At 47.9% G+C, this 19,056-nt stretch overlaps 1 protein-coding gene across 6 annotated transcripts; it reads right to left on the minus strand.

Moving 5' to 3' along the window:
• Positions 1-898: 898 nt before the first annotated feature.
• Positions 899-18,238, minus strand: jade1 (jade family PHD finger 1). Of its 6 annotated transcripts, XM_062523078.1 has the most exons (12): positions 16,489-16,524; positions 16,169-16,248; positions 15,812-15,928; positions 14,258-14,328; positions 13,531-13,688; positions 12,105-12,295; positions 9,384-9,595; positions 8,825-8,992; positions 7,659-7,775; positions 6,683-7,243; positions 5,200-5,317; positions 899-3,645 (listed from the first exon to the last, which is right to left on the minus strand). In XM_062523078.1, exons 2-12 carry the CDS (start codon positions 16,215-16,217, stop codon positions 2,387-2,389), a joined length of 3,021 nt encoding a protein of 1,006 aa, XP_062379062.1. In that variant the 5' UTR covers positions 16,218-16,248; positions 16,489-16,524; the 3' UTR covers positions 899-2,386. The 6 variants fall into 6 exon arrangements, with proteins under 6 accessions (XP_062379062.1, XP_062379063.1, XP_062379064.1 ...); XM_062523079.1 differs by lacking the exons at positions 15,812-15,928; positions 16,489-16,524 and adding an exon at positions 18,096-18,238; XM_062523080.1 differs by lacking the exons at positions 15,812-15,928; positions 16,489-16,524 and adding an exon at positions 17,838-17,921.
• Between the last annotated feature and the right edge of the window lie 818 nt (positions 18,239-19,056).

Raw genomic sequence — 19,056 nt, forward strand, 5'->3', positions numbered from 1 at the left:
TTACCTGAACACAGTCTTACTGTCACCTTTCAGTTCTCTATTAGTGCAACATGTAAATCAACAATAGGCACGGGAGGAGCCTGCCGTCTCAGATCGAGGGCCTCGCCCCACTGCGCTCTCTGCTGGAGTTCATTCCTCCATCTCACAGCGTACAATTCCCATCTACGACACCAGAGGGCGCCAGCAGCGCTGAACTTTAAAGGGATAATCCGGAGTGAAATGCACTTTAGATAAATTTTTCGGACTATTGGGAGTACATACGTTGAGTTGACACCAAAATCATGTCATTCGGATGTATTTTGAGAAAGTTCGAGCTCACCGTTTTTAGCCAAAACTCGTTAGCCTGGAGGTGACTCGGGCATGTCATTTCGCCGCTACAAAACGCTATTTTTATACCTCTTCTACTGTTCCAAACAACACTACACTTACGTGGTAGTGAGTAGAGGGTCCCTAAAGCCAAACCGAAGTATCCCCACGTCTTTATGTGGTCGGATAGAGAGTCCAGAATGAATTTAATCGAGTCAGTACCTTTCCGGAAATGTCGCTGTTGCAGCTAGCAACGTTTTCACAACACTTTACTAACATTTCCGGAAAGGTACGGACTCGATTAAATTCATTCTGGACTCTCTATCCGACCACATAAAGACGTGCTGATACTTCGGTTTGGCTTTAGGGAACCTCTACTCACTACCACGTAAGTGTAGTGTTGTTTGGAACAGTAGAAGAGGTATAAAAATAGCGTTTTGTAGCGGCGAAAGGACACGCCCCGGTCACTTCCAGGCTAACGAGTTTTGGCTAAAAACGGTGAGCGCGAACTTTCTCAAAATACATCCGAATGACATGATTTTGGTGTCAACTCAACGTATGTACTCCCAATAGTCCGAAAAATTGATCTAAAGTGCATTTCACTCCGGATTATCCCTTTAAAGCCAGGTGGTACAACAAAGGGTTAATATCATTAGTAACAGACAAGGGCGTAATGGGGGCCATAACAGAAGCAGAGCTCCTGGATCTAGCTCCATTACGGCCCATCAGCTGGAGAACATCTGCTTTTAGAAAATGCGAGGCGCCCCCCTTTGGCTAGATATAAAAACTGCATTTAATTAAGACAATGAAAAAAAGGTACTGGGCCCCATCTCAACACAGATACTTTGAAAACAAAACAACCTTGTGACTAATCTAAGTGCTTTGTTATGATGCACAGCATTAATGGAAAGATGCGTAGGAGAATAAGGCTGATGTATAGCCCTAAAGTGCCCATGCTGGATGAACACGACACACTCCTTGATTTCATGATTTGCTGAGAGACCTACTTCAAATCAGATGTCCAGGACTAAGCATGTCTTAACGGCCAATGAAAACTAATCATGATCACAATTATGCAACAAGCACATCACTGGAAGCCAGCCAACTTCATGAAGAGAGTTAAAGGCTACAAGGAAGTGAGATTTTAAGGCATTAACCTTCAACAAATGCAGTAGTCTACCACAAATCATTTCCTCAGAACAAATTGTCATACCATAAAATGGTTCAGATACTAGCATCAAAAGTATGTGTTTGCTATTGCTACAATATACATACAAATTCTGGTCACATAACATGTCTTACAATAAATAAAAGAGTTAAAATAAGCTTATTTCCTTTCAAGGCCTATTTGGACTTATAGATAAAGAAAAAAACAAAAAAAAACGAAGCTAATCTTTAGTGCCTGTTTACCTGCCGCAGGATTGCTGTTTCACAAGGCAGCGTGTGACTGACGGGCTGACGGGCAATGCTACATTACTGTGCGCATGTCCCATACGCGGCGTCCATATTGGCTCTGGGAGTTGACGGGCCAATGCTACATTAATGTGCGCATGTTCCATATGCGGCGTCCATATTGGCTCTGGGAGTTGACGGGGCACCAGGGGGGTCTGGCTCAGCTTGTGTGACCAGCGGGTCTCGGAAGGCCACCTTACAGCTACGGAGCTTTTTATTCCCACTCACGTGAAGTCTGAACTGTGGGAAACATTCCACATGAGTTGGATAATCTCTTGAGAAGGAGCAAAGCATACGTTTCACTTTAACTTCGTGTGATGACTTGGAGGAAGTAACGTTTACCAAACTAGAACTAAAGCAAAAAAAAAAAATTAAAAATTAAAAATCAAAAGCAGGGGGGGCATAACATAAGTTTAACTCTTCCATATAACAGAAGTTCAACTCTTCCATAGAACACTTGAGAATGAGACGTAAGTACCAAAGCAGTAGGAGAGCAGGAGCACGTGGGCCAAAATAAACAGCAGTGTCATCACTGTGCCCGCTCTGCAGCCCTGCGGACCTGCTGCCCGCGCTGGTGCCCATGATGATGCCCGCGATGATGCCCGCCATGATGATGCCCGCGCTCCAGTCAGGAGGCCAGCACGCCGCGGCGGATGATGTCGTTGCCGTAGCGGCGGGCCATGATGTCGTGGCTGTGTAGGCGCGGGGCCTGGCATCGCTTGCCCTGGGCGTCCTGCTCCGTCTGCCCGCTCTCGCTCTCGCCACCCTCGGAGCTGGCGCGGGCGTGGTTCTGCGTGGCGACCCGGAGGCGAGTTCTGAGCGCGGGCGCGGGAGCGGGAGCGGGCGCCGCTGTCCTGTCGGACGTCCTGCGGGAGGGGAGGGGGCAGGAAGGTTCCGGAAGCGTGTCGCCGCGCGGCGTCTCTGCCCCCTCCTGCCCCCCCTGCCCCCCCCCCGGGTGCCCGCGCGTGCTCCTCTCGCTCTTTTTGGGGATACGGAAACTGCCCCAGCCCCTGAGGTTATTGCCCCCCGACGACGACGACGACGACGATGATGATGATGACGACGACGAGCTGTCCTGGCTAGACGCGGACCTCCTGAGAACGCCGTTGTACTTGGTCTCCGCGGCGACGGGCTCCACGGCGGCGTCGGAATCGGCCGGCCTCGCTGGCGTGTCCTGAGAGAGGCGTGCGGCCGTGCGGAGCTTGGGCCGGGGGGGGGAGGGGGGGTCGCGCGCTGCTCGTCTCCTGCGCTGGTCCTCGGCGGCGTAGATCTGGGCGTGGGGGGGCACCACCACCGGGGTGAGCCGCAGGGTGGGGTTGAGGTTGGGGGGCGTGTGGGGCGGGCCCAGGTCCCTGATGCGCGTGCACGTTTCCGTGGAGACGACGGCGATGGCGGCGTGCTCCCTCCTCTCCGCGGGCTTGGTTGCCGAGGCCGCTCTGGTGGCGTCGCCCCGGGTGACCCGACGAGTGTCCGGCGCCGGCGGCAGGTCGGAGCGTTCGTGCGTGCCCCTGGACGCTCTGCCCGCTAGGAGCCCGTTGGCCCGCGGCAGCACGCCATTGGGCCGCGCCGGCCGGGCTGGGAGGGCGGCGTTGGTCTTGGGGGGCCTGCAGGGGCTCTCGGGGGGGTGGGGGAGTCGGGAGGTGACCTCTCCGCGCTGCGTCTCCTTCCCCAGCCGGGGGCCCGCGGGGGGGGCGGTGGGGGTGGGGGGGCCGGTCGGGGCGGAGCTGGCGTGGGGGAGGGGCGTGTTGAGGGCGGGGCTAGCGTGGGGGGGGAGGGGCGTGTTGAGGGCGGGGTGCCCCTTCAGCGCCCGTGGAGACGAGTAAGGCACGCTGGAGGGGTCTCGGAAGTAGAACAGCGCCTCCGACAGACGCCGCGTAGTGGACAAGCCTGCGGAGGGACAGAGGGACAGAGAGGACATGAGGGAAGGAGAGAGGACATGAGGGATGGAGAGAGGACATGAGGGAAGGAGAGAGGACATGAGGGACCGAGAGAGGACATGAGGGAAGGAGAGAGGACATGAGGGATAGAGAGGACATGAGGGAAGGAGAGAGGACATGAGGGATGGAGAGAGAACATGAGGGATGGAGAGAGGACATGAGGGAAGGAGAGAGGACATGAGGGATAGAGAGGACATGAGGGAAGGAGAGAGGACATGAGGGATGGAGAGAGAACATGAGGGATGGAGAGAGGACATGAGGGATGGAGAGAGAACATGAGGGATGGAGAGAGGACATGAGAGAACAGGAGGGATAGAGGGAACATGAGGGATGGAGAGAGAACAGGAGGGATGGAGAGAGGACATGAGAGAACAGGAGGGATAGAGGGAACAGGAGGGATGGAGAGAGAACAGGAGGGATAGAGGGAACATGAGGGATGGAGAGAGAACATGAGGGATGGAGAGAGAACAGGAGGGATGGAGAGAGGACATGAGAGAACAGGAGGGATAGAGGGAACAGGAGGGATGGAGAGAGAACATGAGGGATGGAGAGAGGACATGAGGGATGGAGAGAGGACATGAGAGAACAGGAGGGATAGAGGGAACAGGAGGGATGGAGAGAGAACATGAGGGATGGAGAGAGGACATGAGGGATGGAGAGAGGACATGAGAGAACAGGAGGGATAGAGGGAACAGGAGGGATGGAGAGAGAACATGAGGGATGGAGAGAGAACATGAGAGAACATGAGGGATAGAGAGAACAGGAGGGATGGAGAGAGAACATGAGAGAACAGGAGGGATGAAGAGAGAACAGGAGGGATGGAGAGAGAACATGAGAGACAGAGAGAGAGAGAACAGGAGGGATGGAGAGAGAGAGAGAGAACAGGAGGGATGGAGAGAGAGAGAGAACAGGAGGGATGAAGAGAGAACAGGAGGGACAGAGAGAGAGAGAACAGGAGGGACAGAGAGAGAGAGAACATGAGGGATGAGTGGGAAAGTTTGAAGGCCTGTGCTTAGGTACTGATGATTACATACACACATGGCAGATATATGCTTATAAGCAGAGGTGCTTACTTGATGTGCTGCTGTGTGAGGATGCATGTGAGTGTGTGTGTGTGTGTGTGTGTGTGTGTGTGTGTGTGTGTGTGTGTGTGTGTGTGTGTGTGTGTGTGTGTGTGTACCTGTGAAGCGTCCCTGCTCCAGCAGTTTGATGTGATGCTGTGTGTGTGTGTGTGTGTGTGTGTGTGTGTGTGTGTACCTGTGAAGCGTCCCTGCTCCAGCAGTTTGATGTGCTGCTGTGTGTGTGTGTGTGTGTGTGTGTGTGTGTGTGTGTGTGTGTGTGTACCTGTGAAGCGTCCCTGCTCCAGCAGTTTGATGTGCTGCTGTGTGTGTGTGAGTGTGTGTGTGTGTGTGTGTGTACCTGTGAAGCGTCCCTGCTCCAGCAGTTTGATGTGCTGCTGTGTGTGTGTGTGTGTGTGTGTGTGTGTGTGTGTGTGTGTGTGTACCTGTGAAGCGTCCCTGCTCCAGCAGTTTGATGTGATGCTGGAAGATCTGCTCCTGGACTCGACACACTGACCGCTTCATCTTCTCTCTCCGCGTCACCATGTAGGTCAGATTACGCACCTGGACACACACACACACACACACACACACACACACACAGGTCAAGTCAAAAACTATGAGTGTGGTGTTTGCTGAAACTTACTTAGACTTCACTTTCCCTTCAGTTCCAAACACCCAAGCAAAGATCGTACTCCGATCGATACTCCGCTTTAACCCTCTCTGCCCCAAGCACCTCCCCGTGGCCTGCAGATTCTAACTTCTAGAACTCTCTACGTTTAGAATGTTGTGCTCTCTCAAAACTCTAATCTCCCCATGGCCTGCAGATTCTAACTTCTAGAACTCTCTACGTTTAGAATGTTGTGCTCTCTCAAAACTCTAATCTCCCCGTGGCCTGCAGATTCTAACTTCTAGAACTCTCTACGTTTAGAACGTTGTGCTCTCTCAAAACTCTAATCTCCCCATGGCGTGCAGATTCTAACTTCTAGAACTCTCTACGTTTAGAATGTTGTGCTCTCTCAAAACTCTAATCTCCCCATGGCCTGCAGATTCTAACTTCTAGAACTCTCTACGTTTAGAATGTTGTGCTCTCTCAAAACTCTAATCTCCCCATGGCCTGCAGATTCTAACTTCTAGAACTCTCTACGTTTAGAATGTTGTGCTCTCTCAAAACTCTAATCTCTGGCAGCACTCTTCCCCTTGTCAGACCGCTGAATAAAAACACCTTTCCCAGCCGGTGAAGAATGTCAGGACTTGCCTTTCTTTTGAGTTCAGCTCATAAACACTTTGATAGATACGTATGGAGACAAATACGTATTTGCATTTATTTCCATGCTTATAAACAAATCTAGGAACAAACATCTGGCAGGTACAGCCTATAATAATGTCTGTGTCGTTCATCATAATCACTACACTACCCATGAGTCAGTGTGCCTTGTTGTTTTGCGACCTCTGGTGAACCTTAACCCCAAAAAGGTCGAGAACCTCTGGCTTAGACTATTGAAATGCCATCAGTGACAGTAAAATCTGTAATCTGTGTTATGTGATCTGAGAGTAATATGACCTTAGACTATGACACCTCCAAATATGACACCGATGACTTGCTAGCAAAGCCAAGTGCTCTCAGAAGGCCACTCCCCTAAAGGGGAAGTGAATGGGTTCTAGCTCCAACAGGACTTCAGACCTGACGGTGGGACTACAGCTGACTTCCTGTCATAACAAACACAACTCCAGTAACAGTCTGCTGATTGGATGCTCTGTTTATTTATAACTTCCTGTCTGGGAGAACACAGCGGAGGCAGCGCGGGGCTGTGCTGTGCTGTGCTGTGTGCCGCTGGGCGGAGACTCTGGGACAGGAAGTTAAGCGCCCCGTGAGACAGCACGCAGCTTCCTGCCGCGTTGCCGGCGGTTACGGGGGGCGGGACCTACCCGCTCCAGGTCCTGGCGCAGGTGTGTGAAGAGGCGGAGCCTGCGCAGCAGCACTTCCTGTTCGCGGCGGGCCAGGCTCTCCTCCTCCTCCCTCTTGGGCGTGATGAGCGGGCGGTTGAAGTTGGCGCGGCGCTTGAGCTTCCAGTACTGGAACAGCAGGTCCACGGCGTCGGCCGGCAGCCCCAGCCGCCTGGACGCGTCGCCCACGGAGACCAGGCGGTAGAAGTCGTCCTCCAGCTGCTGCAGCCGCTGCTTGCGCTCGCTCACGCGGACGCCCTCCGTCATGCTCGCCGGACGCTCCCGCACCTTCCGTCCGCCCCGCCGGTCCCTGTCCTCCCCCCGCACCTCCCTCTCCGCCCCTGCGTCCGTCCCCGCCGACCCCCCCTCCTTCCCCCCCTCCTCCTCCTCGCCCGCGGCCGGCGTGGTCTTGAGGCCCGAGTGTAGCGGGCAGAAGGACTTGAACTTGACCTCGTCGGACTCGGTGAGGATGGTGCTCATCTTCAGGCTGGCGTGCTGACCGCACGTCACGTGGAACGCCGTCCGACAGCTCTTGGCAGAACACTGGGGGGAGGAGGAGCAGGATTGAGACACACACACACACACACACAGAGACACTACATCATGTCCCAAAAAAACACTCACTAGCCAGTAAAATGCACCCATTCCACACAGTATATTACAGTTCCACACATTCCGGCTTAGTTTCCACCGACACACACAAACACACACACACACCTGTATGCAGGCGCCCCACCGACCGACAGACAGACAGACACACACACACACACCTGTATGCAGGCGCCCCACTGACACACACACCTGTATGCAGGCGCCCCACTGACACAAGCACACACACACACACACACACACACACACACACACACACACACACACACACACACACACACACACACACACACACACACACACACACACACACACACACACACACACACACACACACACACACACACACCTGTATGCAGGCGCCCGAGCGGTCCTTGCAGAGGCAGCAGCTGAGGGCCCAGCGGTTACTGGGGATGTGGGAGATGTTGGTGATGGGCTCCATCTTCTCTGGACTCCCTATGCTCACCTAGCACATACGTACACACACACACACACACACACACGCACGCACACACACAGGGAGAGACTATTTAACACAAGGATACAGAGCAAAGCCACAGCCTGATTTTTCTCTTTCTTTGGCCCTCACGGACCACCTAGCTAAAACAGAAGAGTAGAGCTACTTCAACAGAATATTACACAATAGGGCTACTCAATGAACCAGCTGGGCTAATGTCTTTGCACCTTGCTTGTGTCAGATGATCGGTATGATTTAAACTGGCGTAGCTTACACAGGCAGTGTTGCAGAACTGTTTGGATTTACACACACGTTGGTTCAATATTGCAAACACCTCATTAGTATCATATTTCATCACATCTGCTCGGGGACAACTTAGAATAGTTTGCGGACCACACTTTGAGAAACGGTGTTCTAGAGCCCTTACCTACAGTAGAACTCTGAGCAGGACAAAGCTCCATGTTCTAGAGCCCTACAGCAGAACTCTGAGCAGGAGAAAGCTCCATGTTCTAGAGCCCTACAGTAGAACTCTGAGCAGGAGAAAGCTCCATGTTCTAGAGCCCTACAGCAGAACTCTGAGCAGGAGAAAGCTCCATGTTCTAGAGCCCTACAGCAGAACTCTGAGCAGGAGAAAGCTCCATGTTCTAGAGCCTTTACACTAGTTCTAGAACTCACAGAAAACAAGAAAAACCTCAAAATATCTAAATCTCTCCAATGAATTTTGCCATTACTGCTTAAACATGCATCAGTCAAAACCACTTTGTTTACCATCTAAAGAGCCTGGACAGTTTAAGAACAAAGATTTTTTTTGGCAGAACTTCACAAAAGATGTATTGGATTTCAATCAATCCCTCCCTTTTAAATGCCATTAACAGCAAAGAGCTGCCCCGTCTGAAGCCCAGAGAGTAAAGAGCTGGCACGGTTATATTTCTCCTTATTTCTATTCATTATCAATGTCCATGTCTATTAAAGCTTAACTAGATCTAAATGGACCCCTCTGACCCCAGCATGTGGAGGGTGGGCCCGTGTGGACCCAGCGGGCAGCTCAGGTAACTCACCTCCGGTACCCACAGGGCACAGCTCACGTGGACCCACTTGGTGCCGCTGCGGGTGGGCTTCATGGCGCCGCCCTTCTTCGGGCAGAGTTGGCACCTCGGGAGGATGCCCAGGGCACAGATGCGGCACAGCCAACTACCCTCGGGCACCTTCAGTATGCCATAACAGGCCTGCAGCCACATACAACAGAGACATACACATATTACACGAGCAATATACATATTATACGTGCAGTATAAACATATTACACGTGCAGTATGCCATAACAGGCCTGCAACAACATAACATAAAATATACATATATAATACATATATACAATAAAGTATCTATCTATCTATCTATATACTGCATATCAGTTTCAGCTTGCTGGAACTAGCCAACAGCACACATATCTCACTTTCATGTGCAGACAAACTCAATCATGCAGTTTCAATAAAGCTTGACAGTTGACACCCTGACAAAATGAAAGTTGTGCTTTCAGTCAACCACAAAGCCATTGGAGGAAAACCCTGTGCGTGCGTGTGCGCGAGCAAGCGCACACACACACACACACACACACACCTGGTGGACGCAGATGTTGCACTTGTCACAGAAGACCATCTCGTTGGCGTCCTCTCCGTCGGGCGACTGGCACACGTCACACACCACGTCCTCGTCGTACTCGATGCCCAGGCCCTCCTCCGTCTCCATGGCGTGGCTCAGGTTGTCGTAGCAACTGCGCTCAAACTCCTCCATGACCCGCTCCATGGTCAGCTCGTCCATCGGCTGCGTCCCTGGAAACGGACAGAGCGCTCGGTCAGACCGGCGCGGTCACCGTGGCAACGCCGCCCGCTTGCTGGCGGGGGTAATTATACAGCAACAGTGCTCTTTACAGATGGCAAACATAATGAGGCTCCTCTGTCCACACACACAAGCCACTCAGGGGCTCCTTGCACGCCAGCTTCTCTCTCAGGAACAGTGGAGTAGCTAACGCATCATGATAATACTGCATGTACAGTGCCTATAGAAAGTCATCATACCCTTTTGAAATAGTTACTTTTTTTGTCTTACAGCCTGAAATCAAAACCCATTTAAAAAAAAATCTTTTCCAGTTTTATTTACAAATTTAGCTGTACAACATCAAAATAATGAAAAAAAAGTCAACAGTTCTGAAAATTAATAAAAAATTAAAAACTAGAATAACAGGGTTGGAAAAGTCATCATACCCCTGACTGAATACTTTGTAAAGCTTTCTTTTGCTTTCATTACAGCCATCAATCTGTTTGGATATGTCTCTATTATAGCTTTGCACACCTAGATAGAGGAATATTTGCCCAATTTTCCGTGCAGAAATGTTAAAATTTAGTCAAATTGTGTAGGGAATGGCGATGGACTGCTCTCTTCAAGTCAATCCACAGATTTTCTATAGGATTTAAGTCAGAGCTCTGACTTTTCCACTCAAGGATATTCACCATCCTATCCTTAAGCCACTGCTTTGTTCTTTTGGCAGTATGTTTAGGATCATTGTCGTGTTGGAAGGCGAATGACCTGCCCATCTTCAGCTGTCTAGGAGAGGGACGCAGGTTTTCCTTAAGAATGTGGATGTACTTGGCAGCATCCATTTTCCCTTATATCCTGACCAATTGCCCAGTCCCCACTGAAGAGAAACATCCCCACAACATAATGTTGCCCCCACCATGCTTCACACTAGGTATGGTGTGTTTTGGGTGGTGTACTGTGTTGGTTTTCGCCAAACATTGCGCTTGGAGTTCAGTGCCAAAACACATCTGGAATATTCTGCTACCATGTGGAAAAAGCTTTTATGGTCAGATGAGACTAAGATCGAACTTTTTGAAGACTAAGATTGAAGTTTTTGGACTGAGCTCCAGGCGCTAACCAAACACAGTATACACACCCAAACACACCCAAAACACACCATACCTACTATGAAGCATGGCGGGGGCAACATTATGTTTTGGGGATGTTTCTCTTCAGCGGGGACTGGGCAATTGGTCAGGATAGAAGGGAAAATGGATGCTGCCAAGTACACCCAAATTCTTGAGGAAAACCTGCGTCCCTCTCCTAGACAGCTGAGGATGGGGAGGTCATTAACCTTCCAACACGACAATAATCCTAAACATACTGCCAAAAGAACAAAGCAGTGGCTTAAGGATAGGATGGTGAATATCCTTGAGTGGCAAAGTCAGAGCCCTGACTTAAATCCTATAGAAAATCTGTGGATTGACTTGAAGAGAGCAGTCCGTCGCCATTTCCTACAGAATTTGACTAAATTTTAAAATTTCTGCACGGAAAATTGGGCAAATATTCCCCTATCTAGGTGTGCAAATCTATAATAGAGACATATCCAAACAGATTGATGGCTGTAATGAAAGCAAAAGGAAGCTTTACAAAGTATTAAGTCAGGGGTATGATGACTTTTCCAACCCTGTTATTCTAGTTTTTAATTTTTTATTAATTTTCAGAACTGTTGACTTTTTTTTCATCATTTTGATGTTGTACAGCTAAATTTGTAAATGAAACTGGAAAAGATTTTTTTTTTAAATGGGTTTTGATTTCAGGCTGTAAGACAAAAAAAGTAACTATTTCAAAAGGGTATGATGACTTTCTATAGGCACTGTATATACAGTACTTCTGGTTCTCACTATGCTGCCTGGTTTACAGATTCTATGTGAATTAAATGGACTACAAAGTTTTTGTATCTTTCTTGAATCTGACTCTTTACCATGTAAACTGAAATTATAGACCACACCATACATTTAAGCCCCCAAAAAAAAAGATCGCTAGAAAAATGATCATTTGTATACCAAGCAAAAACGGTCACGAGAAGAAACGGATTTCAAATCGTAATCTCTCGCCTGCACTCTCAGGAGTCAAAGGTCAACGCGTGAGCAGATGCAGCAAAGATAGTCTAGTTACCAAGATGAATCATAAAGGGATTTTTCCAACTAAACAAAATGGCACGTAGTTCCTGACTCCTAAATAGGCGTGTCCATTACACCAAACATGAACTTCTCTCTGAATAAGCAATAAGAGAAAATAAATATAAATGTTATAATATATAATATATAATTCTTTCGGGCACGGGATAAGTAATTGAACTTTGCCGTTAGGACCTGCCTTCTACCTGAGCTACTTCCTGTGTCTCCTAACAGACACAGGAAATGACTCTCTTATCAACCGTCTCGCTTTATCAGCCGCCTCTGGATGCAGCGCTCCGTCTCATTCACACATGAAGGTCACAGGTCAAAGGTCAAAGGTCAAAGGTGTCTCCGTGTCACTCACCCATGAGGCCGAGCTCTTTGTTGGCGTAGTGCAGCCAGGCCACGTCCTGCTCGTCCAGGTCGTAGCGGCAGACGGCGTCGGCCAGCGTGCGCACGGCCACGTAGCCCAGCCCCGGCGGCTCCTGGCCCGACGAGCGGATCATCTTCTTGGGCCGCGCGAACACGACCGCCGCCGGACGCTCCGCCACCGCGCTGCGCACACACACATCACAAGATCAGCACCACGCACACACACGCCAGCTACACAGTACCACGTACATATAGCATATAGCAATAGCCTAACATATAGCAATAGCAAATGATATTGACAATAGCAAATGATATAGCAATAGCAAATGATATATATACATATGAGGGTGTGTGTGGTGCATAGGCGTATGTACCAGACGGCGGGCCCTGTATATATACAGTATATATACATATGAGGGTGTATGAGGGTGGTGTATAGGCGTATATACCAGACGGCGGGGCCGGGATATACATACATATATACATATGAGGGTGTATGTGGTGTATAGGCGTATGTACCAGACGGCGGGCCCTGTATATATACAGTATATATACATATGAGGGTGTATGAGGGTGTATGAGGGTGGTGTATAGGCGTATATACCAGACGGCGGGGCCGGTATATACATATATATATACATATGAGGGTGTGGTGTATAGGCGTATGTACCAGACGGCGGGCCCTGTATATATACAGTATATATACATATGAGGGTGTATGAGGGTGTATGAGGGTGGTGTATAGGTGTATGTACCAGACGGCGGGCCCTGTATATATACAGTATATATACATATGAGGGTGTATGAGGGTGGTGCATAGGCGTATATACCAGACGGCGGGGCCGGTATATACATACATATATACATATGAGGGTGTATGAGGGTGGCGTATAGGCGTATATACCAGACGGCGGGGCCGGTATATACATATATATATACATATGAGGGTGTGGTGCATAGGCGTATATACCAGACGGCGGGGCCGGTATATACATACATATATACGTATGAGGGTGTATGAGGGTGGTGTATAGGCGTGTATACCAGACGGCGGGGCCGGTATATACATACATATATACGTATGAGGGTGTATGAGGGTGGTGTATAGGCGTATATACCAGACGGCGGGGCCGGTATATACATACATATATACATATGAGGGTGTATGAGGGTGGTGTATAGGCGTGTATACCAGACGGCGGGGCCGGTATATACATACATATATACATATGAGGGTGTATGAGGGTGGTGTATAGGCGTGTATACCAGACGGCGGGGCCGGTATATACATATATATATACATATGAGGGTGTATGAGGGTGGCGTATAGGCGTATATACCAGACGGCGGGGCCTGTATATACATATATATATATATACATATGAGGGTGTATGAGGGTGGTGTATAGGCGTATATACCAGACGGCGGGGCCGGGGATGGCGTTGGGGCTGACGGGCACCTGCACGCCCTTCTCCCACTCCTGCCTCCAGGGGTCGGCCAGCACGTAGTAGTCCTCCGCGCTCAGCTGGTACGAGTCGTGCAGCTTCATGGCTGTGATCAGGTCCGTCCTGAACACCTGGGGACACCAGAACACCATACACCTAATCAATCTACCAATCCATCAATAAATCAATCAATTAATCCATCTCTCCATCCATGTAGCCAATAATCAATCATTCAATCAATCTCTCCATCCATGCAGCCAATAATCAATTAATCAATCAGTCAATCAATCACTCCATCTAAGCAGTCAATGATCAATCAGTTGCTCCATCAATCTCTCAGACTACAGAACCTTGTGCACTGTGAGGTGAGGCCATCACGCGTGTGCTACTGTGCGCCTCACAGCGCCTCTATTCAGCGCATAGATAGACTCGGCTAATCACTGATTACGTGTGACAGCTCTGTGCAGGGCCACACACACACACAGCCCTGAGGCATCTCAGTGGGAAAGTAACCGGGGTACCGCACAGAGCACACACACGCCGGCGATAAGAACCCATCGGCCCTCGGCACAGCCAGGTGCAAAGACACCGGCGATAAGAACCGACTGCTGATCGGCACAGAGGTACAAGGCAGGTCACAAACATGATAGCCAATCAGCACAGGGGTAGAAGGCAGGGCACAAACATGCCGGCACTTTACCTCAGACGGCTTCTTCCCCTTGGATCTCCGGCTCTGAGATTTGGAGTGCTGCGACCAGGATGTCGACGTGCCTGGCAGAAGAACAATCATTTGAAATCAGTGTGTGTGTGTGTGTGGGGCGGGGGGGTCATCTTTACACACAAAAGGGCAGGAGACAATGATCACAGCTCCAGAAGCATGCTGTGCGAAGTGTGTTAAATTAAACACACACACTGTATAAACGCTCACAGTCACATGCACACAGAGTGATATGAAATACTGCATGAATTAATATATAATATGTGTGCAGTGAGAATGACACAACAAAATCTGTATAGTATCAGGGCATCATATGGTAAAACTGCATGCTTGACATTTTCCAAAAATGCTACTGGCACCAGGTAAATAACATGGCCAGCCCCCTGCTGGGTAGTAATCTGGCGAGGCCAGGTACGAGTTGCCCTTTCTTAGGTAGACATGGTCAGCAAAAGCCACTGCTGGCTGGGCTACGGCAGACAGAGCACTTCTCAAGACTGGGAGAGGGATGGGATGGAAATGTCAAACACCTATTTCTCACAGAGAGAGACTGACTAGCAAATGTGTGCCTCCTATTCAGGAGCTGTTCCAAGTTACATATATGGATCCTGTCCCTGCTGCCTCTTCTAACACTTAGATGTTTTAATAAGTTCAAGAGCAACTGGAGAGTGGGAAAGTTCTGACCTCCAAGTAGGAGATTACACCTTTCTGAACATCTGTACAAATTGGAATATGCCACTTAAAGTGGGAGTTTTTTGAGAGTTCAGAAAAGTTGATGATATCTCCTGACACGGCAGCATTTGTGGTGAAAGATGTAAGCGTTTAGAGCACGTAAGTTGGTACATTTATTATTTATTTCGAATATCTAATTATTTATTTATTAATACAGGAAGTTGTTCACTTTTGTGTAAGTAACACAAAGTTAACCTTCTGGCAAGGTAGCCTGTTTAGACATCCATTGATAAGGGATTGAGATTGAGAGACTGTAGTTTATCAACATTCTAAACTCGTCTTTAAAGGCTCAAAATGCCGATGATGGCGATGGGGCAGCACATGTGACCTATGACCTATTGACCTACCTACAGTTTCCATTTCATGGCAGTTGTTTATTAATGTGTTTTAAAGCTTCCAACCTCCCTTTGATAACCCTGTGTTTCACACTACAATTGTTGGTACATCCCTTGAGTAAATTCTGCATAGATGCAGACTTACGGAACAGGCAAAGAAAGGGTGTGAATGAGCCCTCATGCACTTGAATTTCACAGCAGCCCTCACAAAGTTAGCGGGAACGCGCATCATTGAGATTCATTAGATTACATTACATGTGGCTGATGCTTTTTAGCCAGTGACTTAAAACATGGTAAACAGTTTAAGATTCACCCGTAATCTTTCTCCAAACTGCCCTAAACAGTATTGCACATCAAATTGTATGAAACAGTAAGAGTACTTCCTGGACATCAAACACTGTGATGCTGGTGCTACTAGCACCCTTCTCTCCCTGATAGCCTGCAGGAGCACCTGCTATCTGTCTGACCTGACCTGGCACAACGTCAGTAAAAGTCCACACTCGCTGTCTGAGTCTACACCCTCTCTGTCTCTCTGTCTGACTGATCCCCTCCTCCTGCCTGGACACTTGCTTACTGGCCCTGGTTCTCCCTAAACACAGCATTCGTGCCATGGAAGAAAAGAGTGGAGAAGGAAGATTTGTCCAAACAAACACAATACTATGGAAACTTGGATGAATATAAGATGGTTAAGTTAGTACTTGTAATGACTGAAAATGATGTTATACTGGAAATTTGTACGTTTCCAAAATCAATGTATAAGCCGCGGGTAATAGTTGGGAAATTATGGTAAACCCATTGCGGGACTATCCAGAACAAAACAGCTGCTTACTGCCTGTGTCAGAGTCATCGCTGCTGCTGGGATGCCTGCTTCGCTTCATGTTCCGCAGTCGAGTCTGGAAGATCACAGATCTGCAAAGACAAGTCGTATATACACACACTCAATCAATCACATCATAATCAAGTCATACATACACTCAATGGCCTCATTTGTCAAATGTAAGCTGCTATGAAAAAGCCTTTAACATCACATGGATCTTTGGTATACACTATTAATAAAAAATAAAAATAAAACACACACACACATGCTTGGACAAATAAACTGTTCTTCTATTTTAAAGATACCCAATAGGCTACCCCTTACTTACAGACCTTACAACAAAATCAAGGACTCCAAATTGCAGGAAAACTAACAGTAGAAGCAACAAATCAAAACATACTTTTACATCTCTACGTTTCGAAAAAGGCAATGTTCTGAACTCTTGGAAAGAGTGACTGGATGTTGACGGAAGAAAAACAACACAAGCTACTGGGCACGTGCTCACATCGTCATCCGCGTCACACCTATAAACGTCACAATAGTCCATAATCAAGGTAAACATAAACGAAGAAACCCTAAGTTGTTTTATTTAACATTATTTGTTGTAACGATTACAACAGAACACACCGTTATGTGCTGTAATTTGAAGCTGTTGACAAACCATTGTTGCGCCGCTTAAACTGACATTGTTTGATGATTCCAAATTTTCCAAAGTCCACTAAAACCCAGTGTACTGGATTTAACAATAGTATTCTCTGGTTTCACAAACATATCACGACTGCCCATTTCTCTAAAAACACTTACTAAAAACCATCTAAACCATCACTTGCAACAAGCGTAAACCAATTTTGTAATAGCCACGCCTTCCCCCAAACATTAGGTGGCCGGTCCAGAGCCTGTACCAAAAAAAAATCTAATAAATTCCATAAATTGGTCGTTTCAGTTTGCTAAAATGCAAATTCGGAATCATGACTACGTCAGTTGTCGTATTAGAATAACAAAAATAATGATTATAATCGCTTCAACGTAGTTACTTATCGTGAAACACTCAGAGCTAACATTTAACATTGCGTTAGCTACCGTTAGCCAGCACGACAGCGCAGGCATTGCAATCAGCTGTGTAGCAAAGTTGCAAGTGACTTATTTAGCTTCAATCTGATGCCGTATGCACCCAATATACCGTAATGTTATAACGAAAGGTTGATCATGTATAGAAGCTAAATTAATAACATTTCGCAGCTGAACTGACAGTGCGTACGTCACTGAAACATGAGCGGCACCATTTATGGAGTGCTAGGACATCCCTTGATTAACATTAGCTAGCTAGCCCACATTTTCCAGAATTATCACTGCAGACATATGCATGGGGATCCACGGGGGTTATGCTGAGGTAGCAATAAGGAATAACGTTACAGTTATGTCTTCTTAAAGGAAACCATAAACATTATGCCATGTGGGTACCGTGCATACGAGTCACATGCCGTGAATGGCAAATGAATGGTTCAAACTTTAAAATCGCAAAAACCCTCCTCTTGCCCCAGTTCTAACGTCCTCTTGCAAGCACCCAACCAGTAGCGTTTAACGTTACTATTTTCAAACAGAATCGCTTGCGTCCCGTGTATCAATACCACCACGCTGACAGAGCTATTCTCCAAAAAAGCAAGTTTCGTATATTTATTACCAGCGGCCAACACTGACACCCAGCTGTGCAGTTATAGCCACGTCTCCGCACGTTATCTGGTGGTCTGAACTTAATCTTTTGGCGCCATTTTAATGACGTACTAAATTTCCACCGGGATGCGACCATCTGTACACAAAACTGTACACGGAAATACCTCAAAACAGTAGCCACATGGCTTAAAAATCGAAGGTTCACAAAGTTGTTACATGGCGTTTAATAATGCAGTCTCGCAGAAGGAAATTAGAAATTGAAGTGTACCTTCACTGTACAATCTGGCCGTTCGTTGCGGCGATGTTTCTGTGTAGCTAAGCAATGGTGCTGCGTGCTGTTTTGAGTTGGGGCGGTAGCAGATTGCCGTTCCCCTCCCTGGACTTCAGACAAACACACACTGACTGACGTATGCATCCACTTGTCACAGCTTCATAAACGCAACAACCCTTCCTCTAGAGGGAGCATTTCCTCTTATCACGATGAGCGTCTGTTTGTTTGCTCACTACAACTGAAAGCATCATGTCAGATACATAGTAATAGCTTTTACATAATCTTGTCGTTTTGATGGTGCTGTAGGCAATTTGAACAAAATGAACGTGGAGTGAATAGAATGTTGCGTAACAAAATGACGCAAGGATTTCTCATGGAAAGGTCAAGGGCTCACGAATCCACTCATAACAATCCCCAAAACTGTGCTATATATCCAGGTATATGTGCATCTATCAACCACACCGTAAATTGCGCTTCCGTTACCATTTACAACAGCTTGAACAACACGGTCGTAAATTAAGTTTCTCTCAGTACACGGAGTACAGCTTGCACTTCGTGTGATGTGAAAGAACAGGCGCAGTGGCGACGCGTAGACGAGAGGAGGCGCTGTTGTTTTAGCCAGGATAAGAAGGCGGTGACAGCAAGCCGGCCTCTGATAGGCTCATTTTGAAAGCATGGTCGTGTCTCCACTGGGGATAACCAGTCGTAATCCTTTTTTCTTTGTAACCAACGAAACCAGGCAGTCCCTTAGTGTATAATTATATTTAAGCGATATATTATTGCTGCCGGTATATTAATGATTTCAGTGATGCAATCTTCGATCAAACTCGTCCCAGTCATGTAGAGATCAATGTGAAATTGCTTTATATTTATGACCAGTAGAGGGCGCGAGAAAGCTCGTGTCTGTAAAGAGTACTCTGCAAGTTTATTACAAAGTTGCTCCTCCACAAATACAGCC

Source organism: Sardina pilchardus, chromosome 20, assembly GCF_963854185.1.
Source record: "Sardina pilchardus chromosome 20, fSarPil1.1, whole genome shotgun sequence".
Classification (NCBI taxonomy): Eukaryota; Metazoa; Chordata; class Actinopteri; order Clupeiformes; family Clupeidae; genus Sardina; species Sardina pilchardus.